The sequence below is a fragment of the Elgaria multicarinata genome, chromosome 7, assembly GCF_023053635.1.
Source record: "Elgaria multicarinata webbii isolate HBS135686 ecotype San Diego chromosome 7, rElgMul1.1.pri, whole genome shotgun sequence".
Taxonomy (NCBI): Eukaryota; Metazoa; Chordata; class Lepidosauria; order Squamata; family Anguidae; genus Elgaria; species Elgaria multicarinata.
The window spans coordinates 88732837-88756808 of record NC_086177.1 but is presented as its reverse complement, the minus strand read 5'-3'; the positions used below and the strand labels follow the sequence as shown (position 1 = coordinate 88756808).

At 41.2% G+C, this 23972-nt stretch overlaps 1 protein-coding gene across 3 annotated transcripts in view; it reads right to left on the bottom strand.

The window, feature by feature from the left end:
- Positions 1-15466: 15466 nt before the first annotated feature.
- Positions 15467-23972, bottom strand: part of ATP6V1C1 (ATPase H+ transporting V1 subunit C1) — a 32627-nt gene continuing 24121 nt past the window's right edge. For all 3 annotated transcript variants that reach the window (XM_063131008.1, XM_063131009.1, XM_063131007.1), the window contains exons 9-13: positions 21362-21454; positions 21189-21282; positions 20134-20231; positions 18375-18501; positions 15467-16098 (exon numbers count right to left, since the gene is read on the bottom strand). In XM_063131008.1, coding sequence (XP_062987078.1) covers positions 16003-16098; positions 18375-18501; positions 20134-20231; positions 21189-21282; positions 21362-21454 — 508 coding nt within the window. In that variant the 3' untranslated portion in view covers positions 15467-16002. The remainder of the gene's footprint in view (positions 16099-18374; positions 18502-20133; positions 20232-21188; positions 21283-21361; positions 21455-23972) is intronic.

Here is a 23972-nt window from a genome sequence, read left to right as displayed (position 1 = left end):
TGTAAATAGTACTTTGTTCAATAATTGCTTATTTCCTCCATAAAGTGATAGGAGCCCCAGTGCAAGTGAGATGTATATCGCCTGTCTCATTTCAATTTTTCAGCAACTTCAAAGAACTGTAGCCCAGAAAGCACCCATTGCAGCTTTCCAGAGCAGCTGCTAACACCCACCCTATGCCTCACTCTGAGTAAGGCATAGTTGGGTAACTGCTCTGAAGAGCTGCATTAGCTGGCCCCCTGCTACAGCAAAGGCTACCTAAACAGAGCACCTGGTTCAGCTTGCCAGATGCTCAAACTGGGGAGAGGCAACGAGTGGGGTACCGCAGGGCTCAGTCCTAGGCCCAGTGCTCTTCAATATTTTTATTAATGATTTGGACGAGGAGGTGCAGGGAACGCTTATCAAATTTGCAGATGATACAAAATTGGGTGGGATAGCTAATACCCTGGAAGACAGAAACAAACTTCAAAGTGATCTTGATAGGCTGGAGTGCAGGGTTGAAAACAACAGAATGAAATTTAATAGGGATAAATGCCAAGTTCTAAATTTAGGAAATAGAAACCAAAGGCACAGTTATAAGATGGGGGATACTTGGCTCAGCAATACTACACTATAATTTTTGAATGACGATTTAATTCATTGGGTTTATTTTGTTTCTACGGTGGTTGCCTTTTGGGTTCTTTTTGTTCAGCAATACTACAAACAAGAAGGATCTTGGAATTGCTGTAGATCACAAGCTGAATATGAGCCAACAGTGCGATATGGCTGCAAGAAAGGCAAATGCTATTTTGGGCTGCATTAATAGAAGTATAGCTTCCAAATCACGTGAGGTACTGGTTCCTCTCTATTCAGCCCTGGTTAGGCCTCATCTAGAGTATTGCGTCCAGTTCTGGGCTCCACAATTCAAGAAGGACGCAGACAAGCTGGAGCGTGTTCAGAGGAGGGCAACCAGGATGATCAGCAGTCTGGAAACAAAGCCCTATGAAGAGTGACTGAAAGAACTGGGCATGTTTAGCCTGGAGAAGAGAAGACTGAGGGGAGACATGATAGCACTCTTCAAATACTTAAAAGGTTGTCACACAGAGGAGGGCCAGGATCTCTTCTCAATCCTCCCAGAGTACAGGACACAGAATAACGGGTTCAAGTTAAAGGAAGCCAGATTCCAGCTGGACATCAGGAAAAAAATCCTGACTGTTAGAGCAATACGACAATGGAATCAGTTATCTAGGGAGGTTGTGGGCTCTCCCACACTAGAGGCCTTCAAGAGGCAGCTGGACAACCATCTGTCAGGGATGCTTTAAGGTGGATTCCTGCATTGAGCAGGGGGTTGGACTCGATGGCCTTGTAGGCCCTTTCCAACTCTGCTATTCTATGATTCTATGATGCTGGCTATTGTTGTCTTGCTCTGAGGAACCCTTAGAGCAAGGCATCTGGTGGGTAGGCTTTCCACAGAGCCCATCAAGACCAGTTGGCACATTCTGAGGGGTCCTTCCTGAGATCAAGGCTTTGGCAGGGAGATGGTCCTAGAGACCTCCTGTGCCGTAGCAGAGGCGTTCTCCAGGGCCGCCTTCATGCCAATACCTCACTCTCAGGAAGGATCCCTCAGAGTGAAGTACTGAATAGAAGGCAGGAAGAGGGAGGGTGGCGGCAGCTCTGGCAACTTACACTCCCCCTGGCAGTGGCAACAGCAGGACATCTTTTGCTGACCCTCGTGCAGCCAGAACCTAGTGAGGATGCTTTTGAAGATTGTCCAGAAACTGCAGTTAGTCCAAAATACAACTGCTAGGCTGTTAAATGGGACTGGGTGTTGGGATCATATCTCATCAATGCTTAAAGAGTAGCACTGGCTCCCAGTCTGTTTCTGGACACAACTCAAAGTTCTGCCACTTACTTTTAAAGCTCTGCATAGCTTAGAAGCAGGGTACTCAAAGGACGGCCTGCCTCCACATCAGCCTGCCTATATGTTAAGATCATCCTCGGGTGTCTCCCCGCCTGTGGTGAGAAGGGATGGAATGAGAGCATGGGCCTTCTTGGTGATGGGGCCCAAGTTGTAGAATACTCTGCTGAGGGATGTTTAGTCTCTTTGGCCCTTTCTACACCTAAGGATTATCCCAGGAAAATGGAGGGATTGTCCCTGCCTGCTCCCGGGATCCCCTGTGTGTCATTTGCATGCACAGAGATGATCCCAGGATGATCCCTGGAAAAAAGGCAGGTGTAGAAATGGCCCTTCACTGTCTATCAGGTTCTAATGTATGCTCATGTTCTATTTCTACACCATCCCTGTTTGGGCAGTCAGAAACATTTTCACCTTCATCTCCTGAGCATGGTGCAGCCTGAACTGGATGCTTCCCAGCTCTTGTTGGCTTTCCCAAAGGATTCAGTTTAAAAATAGTTTGGCCATCTTTTTGATGTTAAGTGCCAGCAGTCTGATTCCATTGTGGTTCAAATGGAGACTGTCCCTTTTGTACAGGCCTGTCCTACACCAAAATGCTCACCAGTGCCTAAAAAAACTAAGCCCCTATAACCTTATACTACCATCTCATCAACACATTAAGACCCTTCAGCTTTACTCGTCTTGTTGGTCCTACGTCTAAGGTGGGGACCAAAATGGAAGCAGGATGTTGCTGTTTGATCACAAATATAAACATCCATCTAATTAGTGCAGGTTTAAATGAACATTTCTTATTTTTTAATTATTATAATTATAACTTCAGCACATTTTAAGTCTGCAGTGTTTTTTAATCATTTTATTCCTTTTTCTTACCGCAGTTGTAACACGTAAGAAGAGCGATGCTGGATCACACCAAGGGTCCATCTTGTCCCACACAATGTTCACAGGGTGGCCAACCAGCAACAGCACCCTTCCTCTTATGTTCTCCAGCAACTGACGTATGTAGGCTTACTGCCTCTGATATGGGACACTTTTCAGTGTTATGGATTTGAAAACAAAAAGTTAAGTTTAAACAGTTTGGACAAATTATTCAGGAGAACCACTCTTTTCTATTCTCCAGCACTATTCACAGCTTCTGTAATTTAATTACAATGGAAGATGTGGTTTTTGCTAAATCATCATTATCTCATATACTAATAGAATTTTCAGTTGAGTGCTGGTCCTTATATAGTTAAAACTGCATTATAAACACACAAGAAGGAGGTATAAGCAAGTTTAGGTAATCCCCAAGGTTGCAGAAGTATAAAAAATATTAGGGCGGTAACTCCATCCTTAAAAAGCAGCCTAGAGAACAAAATGCTGCCTGATTATTGCAAGGTGGGGAAACAGGCATAGAAAACTGAGGACGGGGAAAGGAATGGAGGGCCTGAAACCCTGATCAGGGGTGGCTTCACACTGCAACGTTTTGTAGCAGCTCCCAATTTAAAGTGTCGCTGATGTGATCAGTTATTAGCAAAGAAGGAATAAATTTTGAGAACTTGGAAGGTTGCTCTGCAAGGGATTTGGATTATATCTGTCAGTGTTTTGAGATACAACCCATTTTAGGTATGTACACATCCCTGACTCACTGGTTGCTGAGCAATGGCTGTGTGCTGCTGGCCGATGGTGTAAAACAGAGAAAATTAACTCTACTGTTATTATATAAAATAATCTTCCACTCACTGAACTGACTCACCAGAACGTCACTGAATAGGTTTTGCATCAGTATCAAACCATGACACGGTAATCATCATTCACCTTTCCCAGAACACGCTTTAGCCATTGCTCCTAATATCAGTGACAGATTACAATTATAATTTTATTTCCCATAAGAAAATACAGTCAGCCTGTCAGGAGGAGAAGAAAGTGGGGTGGGCATTTTGCAACTTATTTTGTAAAAATTATGCCAATTTGAAGGCAGACCTACAGGTGTAAAATTTAGAGAAATGATTAAATAATAATCCACTCTGAAACAAATTAACATTTTGTGAAAAGTTGAAATGTATACAATATTTACTACATCAAGCATAAATTTCATTTACTAGTCCATAGACATGAAACATATTCTGTATTTTCTGCTTAGTGCATTAAATTCTACTGTTTTGTACATTTATGGAATTTAACAATATAAATGCCTGTGATTTATTTATCTTCATCCCACTGTGAACCGCCCAGAGAGCTTCGGCTATTGGGCGGTATAGAAATGAAATGAAATGAAATAAATAAATAAATAAATAAAATATTTCACATCTTACCAGGAAAAGGATCAAATATAAAATTAAATTAAAAACAACATATATCATTTTAAAATTGGAGCATTGAAAATCAATAAAAATAGCAGTTGCCATAGATCATAGCATTCTTTAAAACAGCAGATCAATTAGATTTTAAAAACTTTTTGAGGAGGGAAAAAGGATCCAAAAACAGAAGGAGGGAGCTTGGTGAATCTTCATAGGGAAAGTATTCTAAAAGCCATCAGAATGTAAGAAGGGCCCTGCTGGATCAGACCAAGGATCCATCTAGTCCAGCATTATGTTCATACACTGGCCAACCAGCTGAGACTACAAGCCAGTGAAGGTAAGTGTAAAGCCATGATAGCCTTATCTTCCATGCATTTTATGATTTGGCAGCTAACCAGCTCAATGAGCCAATTGCACAAATATTGCAATCTTCTTGCGCTCTTCCCTACAAATGCCTGTGATCTTCTGAGATAGCATCCCTCCATCATAGCGTATGAATTGACTTAGCAGTAAGACATCCTCAAAATTATACTTGCATTTCAGGTTCCAGCAACAGATACGGCACTGGCCAGAAGGATTTGGAGGGGTTGGGGCTTCTACATCTTCTACAACAGTGGTTCCCAATTGGTGGTCTGTGGACCCCAGGGGGTCCACGTAACCTACCCAGGGGGTCTGTGGCACCATTCACATATTCACCATTCATTTCCAGAGTCCACTGATGATGAATTCCTACCAGAAGTAAAATATAACATCACTGAGCACCTGCGTGATTTAGCCACTAGCTTCAGAGATTACTTCCTGCACCTAATCCTGAAAACTCATGGATAAGGAATCCTTTTGAATGTGGTGATGTACAATTAACAACTCTATCTGCGGAAGAGGAAGATACACTTGTTGACGTGACTTGTGATGGTTCATTGAAATCATTTTTCAAAGAATATAGACTAGACCAATTCTGGGTGAAGGTTTTTCCTGATTATAAGAAGTTAGGTGAAAAAGCTTTGAAACGTCTAGTTCCCTTTTGTTCCACATGTCTTTGTGAACAAACATTTTCGACATTTTCTTATATGAACAACAAGCATAGAAATCGGCTCGATGTTGATCCTGATTTGAGATTAAAAGTAGGAAATATTGAACCGGATGTGGAAGGGATTGTTCGGGACAAAAAGAGCATGATTTCTCCCATCACATTTAGGTTTAGTAGCTGCTAGACATGTCATAATTTGTTCAATTGTAAAGTAGATGTTAGTAAAATTAAATTCGTCTTTATATTCCTAACTAAATCATTGTCATTTTTGCGTGGTAATATCACAAATATCACAAATTTTAAGTCTGTTTTTTAGTATACTTAAAATCCTTTGCTTATTAAGGGGTACCCCTTATTTTCTCCAAAAAAATTGCTTCGCACATAGAGATAACTACCATAGAGATAACAAATTTTTCAAAAGGAAGGGGGTCCATGGCTTGGCATTTGAAAAACAAGGGGTCCGCAGTACTTAGCTAATTGGGAACCACTGTTCTACAATTTTGCCTTCGATAACAGTAGTGTTCTCTTCAGTAATTTCTACAACCTGACAGTCTGCAGGACGGAACCCGAGCCCAGCCGCCCCACAAGAAGCTAGACATGAGCTGTCTCCATCCAAAGAACCGTGCCATGGAAGCCACCATCTTGGCACTCCTTCCATGCATCCTTTTTGTATTGCTGTTCTTGTGTTGTGAGCTTTGGGCACATTATAAGGAAAAGCAGCATATAAATTAAAGTGGTGGTGGTGGTGGTGGTGATGATGATGATGATGATGATATTCACTAATTTACACAATCCTTGATACCACCTTATCTCTACTCTCCTGAGCAGCTGAGTCAAGGTTTTGGCAGGCTCTTCAAACATTTATGGGCTGCAGGCAGGTGAACAATGTATTTTGGTGCTACCTCCATCCATGTTACAACTTACAGCCTGATGCTATGCACTTGGTTTAATCCTATCTACTTCGAAGTAAGCATGCATACCATAGCAGCCTGAAGCTGCAATCTTAAACACACTTACAAGGTCAGTCTTGTTCAACCTGGTGTCCCTTAATGTTTTGGACCACAACTCCCAGGATTCCTGACCACTGGCCATGCTGGCTGGGGCTGATGGGAGTTGAAGTCCAAATACCTGGATGGCACTCCATTGTGGAAGGCCCACATCTCACTAGGAGGCAGTACAATCCGTCCACCTGGAATATGTTTGAATCCAACAAACTGGAGCCAGTAACTTAGGAAACATTAGGGAGGGCCTATCACTCAGTGGGGAAGCAGATACTTTGCATGCATTAAAGAACTAGGTCCATTTGTGGTACCTTGAAGCAAAGGATCTCAGGTAGCAGGGCTGAGAAAATTCTTTCCTCCTGGAAAGCAACATATAGAAAATACTAGCCTACAGACACTACAGACAATGGGTTGTTCTAGGGTTATACAAAGGTTGTTTAACCCTTGAATAACCCACACAGCCTGGGTTCACATGCTGCGGATTGCATATTCAAAATGATGGTCAGTACATGCTTCTAACCTCCACGGGTTAATTAACCCATGGTAACTTAGTGTGACGTACGAGCAGCTCCTTGTATAATTAATTTGTGGAGTTCACTAGCACACAATGTGGTGATGGCTTTATAGGGAGGGGGGATTACACCAACACTTGGTGCCTTCCAGATATGTGGGACTGAAACTCCCATCACTCCCAACCAGCATGGCTATTGGTCAAGAATCCTTGGAACTGTAGTCTAAAACATTGAGGGGCACCAGTCTGGAGAAGTTTAACCAGGCTTATGTGCCATTGGCCATGCTGGCTAGGAATGATGGGCGTTGCAGTCCAACATATCTGGGGGGCACCACATTGGGAGAAGGCTGGATTAGACAAATCTCAAGAGGATAGGTCTGGAGGCAACTATTGGCCATGCTGTCTATATTGGGCATCCAGATGCAGAAGCTATTATTATTATTATTATTATTATTATTATTATTATTATTATTAATTATTATGTTACCCGCCTCTCCCTCTGGATCGACAACCCTGCGGGGTACAACACAAATAAAAACACTATAAAATACATAAAACTAATTCCAAGTATGCCTTGGAATACCAGTTAGACAGAAACAACTGCATAGGACTGTTGCTGCTATGGCCAACATGTGGCAAGACCGCTGTGGGAAACAGGATATTGAATCAGATGGCCCTTTCAGCTGATGCAGCCAGGCTCCTCTTTTGTTCTAAATTAGGGATGGGGAACGTGTGGCCCTCTAGACATTGTTGGACTGCAACTCTCAACAGCCCTAGGCTGCAGAGTTAAAGGTAAGGGATGATGGGTGTTGCAGTCCAAGAACATCTGGTGGACTACACATTCTCCATCCCTATTCTAAATGGGGCACAATCCTATTGACTGTGATGATCAGGTGACCCCAAATTCAGAGGGTTCTGATCATCCAATGCAGGTGGGAGGAATGGTGAGGACAATATTCACTTCCCTGTCCTGCATTTTTCGCTAGACAGAGAGGAAGGAAGTAGGCGGGAGGGAATTCAGGATAGCTTGTACCCTGGCCTCTCCTCCCTTCCCATCAAAAATGCCCCCTTTTCCCCTCTAGAAGGTCAACTTTCTGACCATGGGGAAGCAGCCAGTGCAGTTTTCCCCATGCTGTCTGCAAGGGTGAGTCATCGGGGCAGATCTCTGGCCTTCCCCTTCTGAGGTCGGAGCACGGTCTCCAACCTCTATAGGGTTTTGCGAGCAATCCTATGGTCCCTGGTATGCACAACCAGGGGGCATAGGATTGTTCTGTTATTTAGTTAAAGCCAGCTTCAGACATCAATTCTTGGATAAATTTACATTCTAATCTGAAATTTGAATTTGCACATTTATTTCTAAATGTGTTAGGAAGGGGGGGAAACCCACCTTTCCTTTGTTCACAAGAAAATTCAGCTGTTTTTCAACATCAGGTGAATGGAGGCTTGCAATTTCCTGTTAGAAGACCTAAATGGTCTAACATATTCTATAAACATGAATCATCTACATTTACAATGTATGTACTTGCACAATTTTATGGATAATAGGTCTTTCAATGGCTATTAGTCATGATGGGTATATAATACCTCCAGCATCGGATACCGTATACCTCTGTATAACAGTTGCTCAGGAACACAAATGGAAGGATGCAGCCATAGACAGCTAGCTTGCTGGTCACTGACAGAACAGAATGCTAAACTAGACAGGCCTTTGGTCTGATCCAGCACGGATCTTCTGTTCTTATGTACAATCCACAACTTGCCTGGAAACATTTGAGATAACTGTTATATAAAAATTCCAAGAAGGCTTTGATATCTTATGCAAACACAGGTTAGCAGGCCTACATAGACATTCTTTGTGTGTGAGGAACATGCTAGCTCTTGGCAAAGTCCCAGATGATCTTCAAGAATTTGAAAGATTGAGGGAGCTATGATGTATGGAAGGAAAGGAAAGGAACCTCTCATGCAAGCACTGAGTCATTGCTGACTCTTGGAGGGATGCCAGCTTTCGCTGACATTTTCTTGGCAGGCCTTATAGCGGGGTGGTTTGCCGTTGCCTTCCCCGGCCATTATTACCTTTCCCCCAGCTAGCTGGGTACTCATTTTACCGACCTCGGGAAGATGGAAGGCTGAGTCGACCCGAGCTGGCTGCCTTAAACCAGCTTTCGCTGGGATCGAACTCAGGCCGTGGGGAGAGTTTTGGCTGCAGAAACTGCTGCTTTACCACTCTGCGCCACACGAGGCTCCTGCATGATGTATGAGAAGAGAAAATTTCATAAAGCTTGTGATTTGTGTTAAGTAAGGCAGAACACTGTCAGAAGTGAAACAAATGCAGGCATATACAGGAGCACTTGAGATATGAACTACCGTGTGGAGAATACTCTCTGAATAGACAGCTCAAAAAATAAAAAAGCAGAATATTTTAACATTTTCATTTTGTCTTGGTTTTCTACATCATACTTGATGTATAGCATATTAACCATTAATTCTCACCCCTACATGCACCAGAGGTATTACTATGGTTCAAGTTGTTTACCATTATAGGAAGAGTTAATATTGGGGTGAATCCGACATAGCACAGGTGGACTTCTGCTGGCACAGGAGGACTTCTTTGTCCTCTCCTTCCATTCGCAGCCCTCTGCAAGCCCACCAAATCTGTCCTGCAGTGTCACTGGATATTATAGAGAGGAGAACCCTGTTCTGCTAGCAGATGACCAGTATTGAATCTAAACCAATATTCACTGCTACAGCCCGCATATTAGACACTTTCCAGCATGGAAAAGAGAAATTTAAGTGAAACAACTTTATGCTGCATTCTGGGAGTATTTGGAAATGCTTACAATAATAGACCCAGTGTAAATAGACAAAAAGAAAAAAAAAAGCTTAATTACCCTGTACGCCACCATTGCAATATTTTGTCAAAAAGATGAGTATGACAATTGCTTAAATTAAACACAAAAAAACCTTTGTAATCATGAGCCATAGATGACATGAAGGCTATACTCATATCATTCACATCCGACAAAATGATTCAGCCAGTACTGGCAAGTCTACTGAATTTGCCTAGTTTTTACTGATGAAATTCTGAACACAGTGCATTCATAGAATCATAGTAGAGTTGGAAGGGGCCTATAAGGCCATCGAATCCAACCCCCTGCTCCATGCTGGAATCCACTTTAAAGCTTCACAGACAGATGGCTGTCCAGCTGCTCCTTGAATGCCTCTAGTGTGGGAGAGCCCACAACCTCCCTGGGTAATTGGTTCCATTGTTGTACTGCTCTAACAGTCAGGAAGTTTTCCCTGATGTCCAGCCGGAATTTGGCTTCCTGTAACTTGAGCCCATTATTTCGTGTCCTGCACTCTGGGATGATTGAGAAGATTAGAGGTTACCTGTGGGATCGCCTTTTCTCATACAATCCACCCCGCACACTCAGGTCCTCTGGGAAGAATTTACTTCAGCCAGCAAAAACTTGATTAACAACTGTTACCCAGAGGACCTTCTCTGGTTCCGCTCCCAGACTATAGAATGGCCTGCTGGGAGAGATCCGCCAGCTCAATAGTCTTTCTGAATATAAAAAAGCAATAAAGACTGATATCTTCCGGCAGGCCTACCCAGTCGAATTTTAAGATGTCTGGCTGTTATTTTAATAATGTATTAATTTTTATATGTTTTAATCAGTTTTATGTATTTTATAATATTTTGTATTTTATGTTGTTCCCCACCTCAATCCAGAGGGAGAGGTGGGTAATAAATTATTATTATTATTATTATTATTATTATTATTATTATTATTATTATTATTACTACCCTGGCCCTCCTCTGTGTGTCAATCTTTCAAGTACTTGAAGAGTGCTATCATGTCTCCCCTCAGTCTTCTAATGGCATCTCTCTGCTTTTGTCATCTAGTTTCCCTATTTTAATCAGGAATGTTTCATTTTCTGCTACTCTCTTTCCCCATTTTTATTTACTGCATGCAGTTTACTATTGTTCTGTAAATGTTGTCATTTCTAGTGGCCTTGAGGCACTTGAAAAAGGCAACATATAAATTCTGAAAATATTAGACACAGACATTGACTGAAGATGGTAAAGATAATCCCCCATCTCAATTCAGAACATTGTAGCTCGATTAGACATTACAGACTCTGAGACTTTTATTACTTGGTGAGAGTGTTCTGTCAGCACACTCTGACAGAACAGAGGCTATGCAGAAATGGTTGTTGCTTAGTAACTGAGAATAATTCTAAACAGCAACCTGTACTACAGTGGAAGTTTTTTTGAGTGAGGTGTGTAGTGCAAGGGTGGGTGGGTGTAGAGAAAGAACGAACAAAAAATACCCCCACACACAAAAAAAAGGAAAGGGAAGAGCATCAAGCTGTAGAAGGAAAGAAAAGTAAAAGGGCTTCCTTCCAATTAAGAAGCCTCAAGAAGCACTTTCATGCAAGAAAACAGCACCAGAGCCCCCTGGTGCCACATATTATCCCATAAGTCTATTTAGTCACTTACAAGACAAAAGAAGATGGACATTGGGGTTTACTTCCAAGTGATGAGAATGATTGCAATTGCTACACAGATTTGTAGGTGCTCCGAACTACCGACAAAGCTAACCTGAATTAGTGACGGATATGTAAGGTGACCATATGGAAAGGGGTTACTGTAGCTTTAACAGTTGTATAGAAAAGGTAATTTCAGCAGGTGTCATTTGTATGCATGCAGCACCTGGTGAAATTCCCTCTTCATCACAACAGCTAAAACTGCAGAAGCCCGTTCCTCTTTTGTATCTGGTCACTCTACAAAAGAAAGCATGGCTCCTGCAGCTTTAACTGTTGTGATAAAGAGGGAATTTCACCAGGTACTGCATGCATATAAATGACACCTGCTGAAATTCCCTTTTCTTTGCAACTGTTTAAGCTACAGGAGCCCTGTCCTCCTTTTCATATGGTCACCCGATGGATATGCCAATGGCAACCTAACTAGAAGAAACATTTTAGGATAGAGAGATGGCTTAGGCAAGCAAAGGTTGTAGCATGAATCAGGTGTATTTGTGTAGGTGACAGATCATGGATTACAATAATAAACGTTGGAGCTAGAGGAGAAAAGTGCACAAATGAGAGAAACTGTCTGACTCTGCTGGAAATTAAACTGCTGTTGTCACATACTGGCTTGCCAGATCAAAATCCCCACCCCCAGCCCCACAGCACAGAATATAATTGAATGGTAGCCTCTTAAGATTATGGGTATTTTCGTAACCACAAAAGTAGCACAGCCAAGTTGCTGGGGAAGAGAAGCTGGAATACAACATTTGCAAATGTGGGCTATTATATCCAGGTGGAATGGTAAAAGCTGACCAATCCAGAAACTACAGTGAGTAATCATATAAAGATTAACAAAAAGCAGGAAGGCTCTTAATAATGATAGTCTATCACTTCTCTCAGGCCTTAGCTAGACCTAAGGTTTATCCTGGGATCGTCCCGGGGTCATTCCTGTTCATGTAAATGACACACAGGGAATCCCAGGAGCAGGCAGGGACGACCCCGTGATGATCCCAGGATAAACCTAAGGTCTAGCTAAGGCCTCAGTTTAGTAATACAGGAGTTCTGAGACTTAAATAAAAGCTGTCATACTTCCAGACTCTTTCCGTTGTGTCACAACAAAGATGTAACAACTGGCTTCCCTTCAGACTCTGCTATCTCTCTGCTACTGGCAGAACAAAGCTAAGAGGCAGGTCAATGAGTAAAGAGGAGGCAAGAGTATGTGGCAGAAGAGGGCTTTCTTGTGTGCTGGCAGAGGGTGAAAAATTGGAGAAGTGGAAAGGATGAGTCTTAGGGCAAAATTCCAAACCCAGGTGTTTGAATATTCCTGCTACCTAGTCTTCTCCAGGAGGGAGTAACACATGTCATTAAATAGGCTTTTCCCTATAACTATTTGCTCCATTGAAGAGTCTGTGGGGCCTGAATGTGCTGGGAAGTGAAATATGCTTTTCAGTCTAGCAGTTGTTGCTGGTATTTCTTATTGTTGGCTTGGTGATTTTTCTTACTGCTTTTTATTTTACATCTTGATGAATTATTTATTTCCTTTTGGTTTTGGAGCAATTTGTGCATCATAACTTGATTCCACCAACAGGGCCAGACTGTTCATAATCATTTTTGCTTCAAACCGTCTTCCTTTGCTTAACTGGGTTAACATCTGCCTGCAAAAGCAACACCTTCCACTTTTTCCTGAATACTCAGTTCCTAAGATATATCCTGTGTAGCTTTAAAGTTTACTTGCAGCATTTTATGCATTAGTTAGTATTTACTTGGAGGAAAATTCTGAGAGTGCCTTGGACTGCAAGAAGATCAAACCAGTCCATATTCCAGGAAATAAAGCCAGACAGCTCACTTGAGGGAATGGTATTAAAGGCAAAACTGAAGTACTTTGGCCACATGAGAAGACAGGATACCCTGGAGAAGAGGCTGATGCTAGGGAAAGTGGAAGGCAAAAGGAAGAGGGGCCGACCAAGGGCAAGATGGATGGATGATATTCTGGAGGTGACAGACTTGACCTTGGGGGAGCTAGGGGTGGCGACAGCCGACAGAAAGCTCTGGCGTGGGCTGGTTCATGAAGTCACGAAGAGTCTGAAGCGACTGAACGAATAAACAACAAAGGACTAACAAGGCTATTAACACTATTCTTTTCCTTTTTAGATTGAACAAAAGCCTTTAAGATCTAATTATAAAACATGTACAATGTTTGACTACAAGTAGAAAGGTCTTGCATTTACAGTAATTTCTTATCTTTAAAATAACTGTGGACGGTGTTATGTAACCATCAGAAGATGCTCAGGCAATAAGCTTGTCTTTTAATAATGGACCTTTCTGGAAGTCAGGTCCTGACATTTTGCAACACATTTGAAAAAGCATTAACTGTTGTATCATTCCTCAAATATGAATTCAATTGAGTTTCATGTTAACGTTAGCCTTTGACACACTATCTTCTACTCTAGCACAAGGTAGAAGTGGAATGATGTAAAAGCAAAGTGCAGATGTTCCAGGACAAACTAACTGAAAGAAGTATTGTTTCTGGTCTGATTTCATCATCATCATCATCATCATCATCATCTCTTTCTCGCTCATGGGTTTTTTTCTAGACGGACATTGCCAAGTCATGCTGTCTTTTACAGATTCAGGAATTTCCTGCCAATTGAGCATGTTTTAAGTATGAGTGCTTTCTGGATGTTGGTGTGGATGTATTTTGGTAGGCCCAGTTTCTGAAAGTTTTCTGTATAGTTTTTTGGTGTGATGCCAGTGACTGATGTAACGAACGGAATAATTGTGACCTTTTCCTGTTGCCATAGTTCTTTTGACTTCCATGGCCAGTGGTGTATATTTTTCTCTTTTCAACAACATTTTTGTCATTCGGTATTTCTATGTCGATGAGGTATGTGGGGTTTTTTTTCCTATGACGGTTATGTCTGGTCAGTTGCAAGGTATTGTTTTGTCAGTATGAATTGGTCTGTCCCAGTATATTTTATGATCTGTATTTTCCAAGATTGTTTCGGGTGAGTATCTATAGTATGGTGTAGGTTGTTTGATAAAGTTCAATTTGATGGCCAAGTTGTTGGTGATTTTTTTTTGCAGCTGTATTGTGTCTGTTCGTATAGTCCATTCCTGCCAGAATTTTACATCCTCCTATTACATGGTTTATTGTTTCTTGGAATTGATGGCATTTCCTGCATCGGTCTATTACCTTATCTTTTATGATGTATTTTTGGTAGTTCTTGGTTGCTGTAACTTGATCCTGTATAGCTATTAGGAATCCTTCTGCTTCTGGAAATAGCTCACCCTTCTTGAGCCATTCGTATGATTGTTCTTTGTTTATTTGTGGGTTCTGTATTATGTTGTAGTACTTCTTGCGGCGTGCTTTTTGTGCCCATTTTTCTTTTTTCTTTGTGAGTGAGAGTGGTCATATTTGGTCTTCGTTTTGTAGTGCTAGGTTGAGTGGGGTGTAGTTTTTATCTGCTTTTACTATGGCTTTATGGATGGGGGTGTTTTTAGTGTGGAAGAATTCTCTGAGTGATTTTATCTGTTTATTACATTTATATATCACCACATAGCTGAAGCTCTCTGGGAAGTTTACAAAGATTAAAACACTGAACATTAAAACCAATATCCAAAATTTAAAACCATAAGAAGCATAAAACGGATTAGATAATATCCATTAAAAACCACTATTCTGGGTCAGTTAAACATAGGCTGTTAAATGCCATTCTTTTAACAGATTTGTAAGAAAACCACTTACCACTTACTCTCTGAAGCTTTTGATTTAATATATTTCAATATACCTGATGCAACATTTACGATAATAATGTGCATTTGAAAATAGCAAAGGAGTGCCCTCTGGTGCCACAGAAATAAAATTGCACCCTCACTACCTGGATGTTAGAATATAATCTGATATTAGAATCTGACCCATAAATAACGTTGAATTATTTTTCACCATATGAAACAAACAATATGCACTCAGAGCGCATGACAGAATTTAACAGGCCTTCACAAGGACACAGTATGTTTAGCTATTTTTTGGGACACAGTAATTGAAGGTACTCCTATGGACGATTGTTCTGCAGTTTCTACTCCATTTCAAACCGTTGTTTCCTCTAATAGTTTGAGATTCACCTACAAGGCTTATGGTCAACACAATCCTGATTGCTTAATACCTGGCTTATGAATCTTACCCCTTTACAGCTTTCGACAACATTATATCAGAGAGACATAAAAAGGCAATACAGTTGTACAGGTGCTTTTATTTTCTCCTGTGAATGTTTCCAGTGCTTAAATTTAAAACATTCAGAAAGCACAGACTGAATATCAGTCTCCACATATTTTACATCACAGTTCAATAACAATGTTTACAATATATCTATGAAACACAGTGAACAAAATGGCATAGGTTTTTCCCCACGATCTTCCTTTGTAAACAAGTTCTTCTTGGAGGATAGTCAATGGAATTGATACAGGCAGACCATGGTATGAAAGCGGAATGACCTTTCTTTCTTTAACATTTTAAATAAAGGACTATTTATAAATACACTCTGATTCTCCCAATATACATTTACAGACCTGATCATTTAAAAGCAATACTTACATTTCTCTTTAAAAAGAAAATGTCAAGATATGGACCACTATGGGGATTATTCTCCTACGCAAAGGGAGAAAGAAGCAAGCACAGGTTTACGAGAGTTAAGGGGAGCATTATCATTCTTCAACCTTTTCTGCTTGTATACCAACACAATGAGAGGATGGTTGTCGTCAGAAATAATCTACTTGAATTCCAGCAAGTTGCAGTCTATCTTGTAGTACACATAGGGGTAATACTCCTGCTGACTGAGGTTCAAACCAGGAATATCCATAGTGGCCTGTAAAGACAAGATAAAAAAAGAAAAATGAAAACAAATATTAATTGTAGAGTGTCTCTATCAGGAGGACTGATGGTCACATCTTTCTTTTAGAAATGTGCAACTGAAACATCTTGAACTCAAATCAAATCAATCTGAACATTATCTTTCTGGTAAACTGTAAAATTCAGCCTTAACACAATCAAAAGGAAAAGGGTAATGGTGGAATTGGGAAGGCCACATTTCAGTGGTAAAACCCATGCTTTGCATGTAGAAGCCCCTTGCATCCCCAGAATGGGCTAAGAAAGACCCCCTGTAGTAGTAGTAGTAGTAGTAGCAGCAGTAGTAGTAGTAGTAAAGACCCTTGTATGAAAACCCTGGAGATCTGCTGACAGATCCTGTAAACCAGGGGTGGGTAACATGTGATACCCCTCCAAAAATGTGTCTGTAGTGGTAAGAGAGCACCAAAAGCCAAGTTTACCATCATAGTGGTTTTGATGCTACTTTTTAAACAAACTACTTCAAATCCATGCTTTACCGCAAAAGCAGTCAATTCTAAGAAGAGTCAGATTTGTGTTTTACTGCAGAGATCCACTTAATGTTACAGGCATTTAACAAACTCATCTTCACTGTATGAAAACGAAATTGAGACTCCATGTGTGGCTCCCCCATGCAGACATATACTACTACTTTGGATTGCAGCCACAGAGAAATGTACCACCAGGGTATGTATTACTCCACTGACGGCCTTTGTGATGGAGGGCATGGGAAACACCCACTGGACAAGAGAAGGAATAGACTATAAATGTTTGGATATAGGAGACTTAGACCCATCATTGTCACTTGAGGCTCAGGTGACCTCAGTGACACGGAGTGCCTTCTACAAACTCCGGTTGGTGGCCCAGCTACGCCCCTATCTAGACAGGGATAACCTGGCTTCAGTTGTCCATGCTCTGGTAACCTCCAAGTTAGATTACTGCAATGCGCTCTACGTAGGGCTGCCTTTGAAGAAGGCAGCTGCAGCTCATGCAAAATGCAGCGGCCAGATTGATTTCGGGAACCAGAAGGTTTGACTATATAACACCTGCTCTTGCACTGGCTGCCTGTATGTTTCCGAGCCCAATTCAAGGTGCTGGTTTTGACCTATAAAGCCTTACACGGCTTGGGACGACAATACCTGACGGAACGCCTCTCCCGACGTGAATATACCCGGTCACTACGTTCAACATCTAAGGTCCTCCTCTGGGTGCCTACTCCGAGAGAGGCTCGGAGTGTGGCAACGAGGGATAGGGCCTTTTTGGTGGTGGCCCCCAGACTGTGGAATGATCTCCCTGATGTCGCCTGGCACCAACGCTACTATCTTTCCGGCGCCAAGTTAAGACTTTCCTCTTTGCCCAGGCATATGGCGGCACATCCTAATTACCCACATGTTTAGTTTTTAATCGGTTTTTAATGCTTTATGTGTGTATGTACTGTGTTTTAGAGTTTTAAATTTTGCATACTTGTTTTTACCTCAATTTTAGAATTTCTGTAAACTGCCCAGAGAGCCCTGGCTATGGGAGCGGTATATAAGTGTAATAAATACATAAATAATAAATAAAGTCACTAGAAAATACTTAACACGTAACAGTAGGCACACGATGTTGCTCTGTAACATTATACAAGTCAGATACTTATGCCTCCCCAATGTACACATGGTGAAAAAGATGTAAATTCCCTTAGGGGGTACAACACAGGGATCTGTGACTAATTGTGACATCGCCCTTCAGAGCTATAGTGAGAAACAAAGAAGTGCACGCTACAACTCCCCTTTCAAGGTTTCCTCCACATCTATGCAATACAGTAACTTCACTGTGCAAAGAAGTAATAGCTGGAGATCTCAGGATTTAATGGGAGCCTCAACCAGCCCCAATAGCTTATAAAAATGGCCACTCTGTTAAGATTATTTACAAAGCAAATCCACCGTAGAGCAGAATGGATCATCTATTACTGCTTCCCCATTACTAACTGAATGTCTTGGGGCTAAACAATGCTGAAGTGGAGATGAACTATCCCAACTTCTCCACCAAAAGAGGTTATGAAGAACGTTTTAATAGGGTGTACAGAGTCTCTCCTTGTGAGAGGCATTAAGGTGACCTATGAACCCTTTTTCTATATCACCAATACCTAGGAAATCTTAAGAACTTTCCAATCCACACCACCTTTCATACCGGAAGATGTGGCTGGATGCACACTGCCTCTACTTGGGTGTCAGAAAAATCTGCCAGTGGAACATCATAAAGATATGCGCTACTCACATCGATGATTGCAGCTGCACTGCTGTCAAGGTGCTTGTATAAATCATAGAGAACCTCTCTCAATTTCTTCATTGTTCTCTTGTTGGGTTGAAGGAGCATAGCCTGGAAGTTAACTGGCAAACCATACCTGAAGATGAAATAAAGTATTTTTTAAGCTTCTGTACAAATATCTGCTCAGTCTTTCCACTTAAAGACTGAAGGGTTGTTTTTCCTTCTTCTTTCTATTCTATGTGAAAGAGTAATTTCTCTTAGTTTGGATCACTTAGTTCAAAGTTATGGGACGGCATTTCCTGCATATCCGTTTACAAAATAATTGCCATAAAGTTGTCACAGCATTTCCCCTTCAAGCCCTTTTCCATGCGCTGATGCCTCTAGCTCTTGGGGCAGCAACAAGCAATTCCAGTTTGATAAATGATGCTACCAGGGCTTTGACAACGAAGTCCATTGAATCAGCAGATTTTGACACGGACCATTTTTAAAAAACATGTCACTGTTGTACTACAGTGCTTTTTGTTGAGTGGAAAGAGACAACTGGGAACTACACGATCGGCACATAAAACCTTACCACATGCAGTTGTAACCTAAAGGTAGTCATTGTCTCTTATTGCAATCCATTAAGAAATCTGGCTCACTAATCTACTGGACTGGATGGCAAAGGAATACTAGACTTACTGCTTCACAGGAGGCACTGGGGTGCAGCAAACATCTTTCTGCAGGTTTATTACTACCACAAGGGAAATTCTTAAGCAGCTACAGCATGATCCCCAGTTGTTTGTTTCCACCAAGCAATAGACATTATTCCACTCAGCAACTACTAAGCAGATACATACTATACTTATATTCAATCTCCTCTGCAAAAGAATTCCTGCCAAGGTGGAGAGAGCTGAGATGTTTGTGGAAGTGTTTCTACTTGCCTTTCTAGGATGGCTGTAAAGTGTGTCTAGCTATGTTAACAGCTATTTATGGCGCAATCCTACAGGGATGGCCAGAAGCCTCTAATCTCAGAGGTTTACAGCCATCCAACGCAGAGCGGGAGGAGCGGTGGACACGATCTTTGCCTATGTGCTCCTCCTGCTCTGCATTTCAGTTAGTTGGGCTTCTTTCGCTTATCTAGCTGACATCTCAGGGAGGGAGAGGGAAGGAGAAGGATTCCTCACACAGCAACTTCCCCAGGTCCCTCCCTTCCCCGCCCACAGGAATGCCCCCATTACCCTCCCTCCAAGGTTGTGTTTCCGACTTCAGAGAGGCAGTCGGCGCAGTTCTCTCCGCACCAGCTCTGAGGGAGAGGGGAGCTTGGACTCCTGGGTTTGCAGTCAGAGTGCTGCCTCCAATCTTGGATCAGGGGATCTGAACTATCCTATATTTCCCCCCTCCCCCTGACACTGTCTAGGGACCACAGGATTGCTCTCTTAGGCACTTTAAGGACTGGTTCAGATGTAACACTAAACCATGGATTATGAAATTGCCTTGGTAAAATTACAAGTACATGATTTCCCCTTTAGTGTAGGCCTCTAGTGACTTCATATGTTTCAAAGTTTTAATATTAAAGAAATTGTGTTCTTTGCCGGTGTGGTTATCTTTGTAAATTGTTGCCTCATTCTTATTCACATACATGAGATTTATGAAGATATTTATTTAATTCAGAAAATCCTGGTGACTGCACTCTTTAAAGGAAGTATAGCTACCCATCTGAGTATATCGAACACCTGTGGTTTTTGAAGGGAAGGGGCAATTAGCTCTCATCTACACAGAAAAATACCTTAGAACAGATTCAACAAAGACTCTTAGGGCTTTCACATGAATCCATGCAATGAAAGCTTCACTGAAATTCACTTTCAGCCACCGGACGAGAGGCCCCTGTAATTGGATAGGAAAAGCAAAATCTCATTTCAAGCATCAGAAGAATTTCTGCTATATTAAAATGTGTTTTGTGCAAAGAGCAGTGTTATTGCAATTGCCACGAAGAATGGGCTAATGTATGTCAAGATGAGAGCTATTACTAAACCAATTTTAGCTGGTAAAGCTAAACTTTTAAGCATCGTCATTCTTATTATTTTTAGCATTTATTCTCAGCTTTCCATAATTTCATGCCTAAAGCTGCTACCTAAGCCATAGAATAGCAACAGTATCAAAAATAATATAATAGTAAAACAAAAACAAAAAGTAAGTATCACAAGGAAAATAGAATGTTTTCCTTGGCATAAAGAATGTTTTCCTTGGCATAAAGTGGCATAAAGAATTTACCCAATACTAACATCAGGATTGAACCAATACTAATACCTACAATTTACTCAATACTAACATCAGGATGACCAGTCTTTAGTTTTCTGAATCTGCCTTTCCCCACTTTTTTGAAGACAGGGACATCTGTCCAGTCTTCCAGCACCTCACTTGTTCTCCAAGAATTCTCAGAGTTTACAGATAATGGCTTTGAAATAGCATCCACAAGCTCCTTTAGCACCCTTGAGACTTGAACTCACTTAGAATAGGTAGGTGTTGCCTAACCATCTCCTTATTTATCCAGCTCTGTAATTCCCCTCTTTGTATCATTTGTTCTACTTTTCACAGGTCGAACACAATTCCCCTTGTGGGAGAAAACTGAGACAAAACAGAAGTTGAGTACTTCCACCTAGGAAGTGTAATTTAAACTGTAACCTACAATTGTTTTGCTCATTCTGCAGGTGCTATAATGGTTCTTATATCACAAAATATCTAATATTTTGTTTACATACAAGCAAACATAGGCATGGAAGAACCATTTTGTGGTTTGAATCATCATCTTTGATATTTATTACACAGATTCATTTAACTTACAAACTGTTTCTTCTTATCAGTAGACAGCCTGTTCATTTCTTCTTTGTCTGCCTTCATCTCTTCTTCGTTGTACTGAAAGTCACGGACCATGAACCTGCATTGAAGAGGAAGAGAAATTGCAGGTAGCTGTAGAACTCCTAAGCAGCAGCAAAACAAACTGGAGGACCACTTACTTGTTTTCTCTGGCTTTGTGTCTGAACTCATCCACTGCCTTCCTGAACAAGGTGACATTACAGAGATAACTATCCTGGTCCTCAGAAAGAACACTGCAAAGAAAAAAAATACCAGAGATCACAGGCTAAAAAGCAACAATGGAACTGTCATACAGCAATAAAAACTATAGTTTGTAATTCAAGACAAGCGGGATCAATTTAGCAGTTTGTGCATCGTGCACTGCTAGATTACAATGTTAGGCTTACAGACAGCGTCTCTCCATTAGAGAGAAGTAATTGCAGCTCACCTTTGCCATTCTCAGCAGGAAGCGCATTCAGGTTACATTTCACATTCAAAGCTTTGTTCTTCAGAGCAAAAGCTAGCTACACTTAGGCCCCGATCAGAAGACACCTTAAACCATGGCTTTAACCACAGTGGTTAAGCCAGAAAGCCAGGCTGTGTTCAGAAGACACCTTAAGCAATAAGCCTTATTCACCATGGTTAAAGCCATGGTTTAAGGTGTCTTCTGAATGGGCCCTTATTCACATAAGTGTAATTTAAATGTTCTCTCAGGAAATTACTGTGATGTAACAGAACCAACCTCAATTTTTATATTTGGGTTTGTTTTAGGATATTAGGCATTTAAATCTTTTTTTGGATGTGCTAGTCAGTTTCAGCCAAAAGGTTAATATTTTAGAGGTCAGAGGTTTAGAATATAGTGGTCAGGAAGTTTTGTTCAGGGAGCAGAAAGTTGAACAGAAGGTCAAAGGAAGAGAGAGAAAAGATTAAACTCAGGAAATAGAAATTTAGTTTGTGGAAATGAAAAGAAACTACCCTCCTGATTGTCGGAATAGGTAAGGGACAAAAAGCTAATTTTAAGTGAGAAAAGCCTAGACAGAGAAGCAGAGAGAAGAAAAGACAGGAGAGAGAAGAAAGGAAAGAAGTCTAGAGTTCTAGAGTAAAGAAAAGTCAGAGGCTGGAACTTGAGAATAGAACCAGTGGAAGTAAGATATTGCTTGGATAAGTAACCTGGATAAAATCATGACATAGTTTAGGTAGGTTAACTGAACAGTTTTACCTCTGGCTGTTTTATTACCCTATTCCTCAGGTGGGCTTTTTTGTAGTGTGTGTGTGTGTGTGTGTGTGTGTGTGTGCATGCATGTGTTCAGATTATAAAACTTTTTCCTTTTGGCATTTTTTTTCAGTAAAATTTAAACTTTGCTATTTGATAGTTAACGGTGTCTCTCTGCCTTGTTGTTGGGTTACTCACCCCTCATCTAATAACCCACCCCTACACTACCTAGCAATTGAAGGATATAACTTGTTCAAAAAGAACAGAAGAAATAGAAAGGGAGGTGGAGTTGCACTATATGTTAAAAATACCTATCCCTGCACAGAAATACAGGCGGATGAGACTGGGAGCCCCATCGAGAGCATCTGGATTAAAATAAATGGGGCGTGGAATAAAAAGAACATGATAATCGGAGTCTACTACCGACCACCCAATCAAGGAGAAGACAAGGATGAAACTTTTGAGAAACAAATTGCCAGTGTTTCAAGGAAGTGTGATGTAGTAGTGATTGGGGACTTCAATTACCCTGATATCTGTTGGGAGACAAATACTGCCAAAAGCGGCCCTTCCAAGAAATTCCTGACATGTGTGGGTGATAACTTTCTCCTACAGAAAGTGGAGGAAGGAACTAGAGGATCAGCAATCCTTGACTTGATATTGACCAATAGGGATGACTTAGTGGATAAAGTGGCAGTTACAGGAACTCTGGGGGAAAGTGACCACGTCATACTTGAATTCTTGATTATGAAGGAGGCAAAAGTTGAGTGTAGCCATACACGTACTCTGGATTTTAGGAAAGCTGATTTTAATAAACTCAGAACTATGATAAGTAAGGTCCCATGGCAAATGAGCCTAATGAGAAAAGGAGTGCAGGATGGGTGGGAGTATTTAAAAAAGGAAATTTTAAAGGCACAGTTACAAACAATTCCAACAAGGAGAAAAGATAGAAGACAACAGAGGAAACCAATGTGGCTCCACAAAAAGCTTAGAGATGACCTGAAAACAAAAAAGGATACATATAGGAAGTGGAAGGAAGGCCAGGCTACAAAGGAAGAGTACAGACAGGTAGCACAGAAGTGCCGAAATGGCGTCAGGAAGGCTAAAGCTGAGAATGAGCTGAGATTAGCGAGGGATGCTAAAAGCAATAAAAAGGCTTTCTTCAGATACGTGAGTAGTAAAAGACAGAGGAAAGAAATGGTGGTTCAACTGCTTAATGGGGATGGCAAATTGATAACAGATGACAAAAAAAGGCTGAAGTGCTCAATTCCTACTTTGCCTCAGTCGTCTCCCAAAAGCGGGTCTATGACCCCCCTGGAGAAAGTGAAGCAGAAGTTGAGGGGGCAGGATTGCAGTTTGAGATTGATAAACAAAAGGTCAAAAAACACCTAATTTCCTTGAATGAGTTCAAATCTCCTGATGAACTGCATCCTAGAGTAATGAAGGAGCTAGCGGAAGAACTCTCAGAACCTTTGTCTATTATCTTTGCAAAATCATGGAAGGATGATCAGGGGCCTGGAAACAAAGCCCTATGAAGAGAGACTGAAAGAACTGGGCATGTT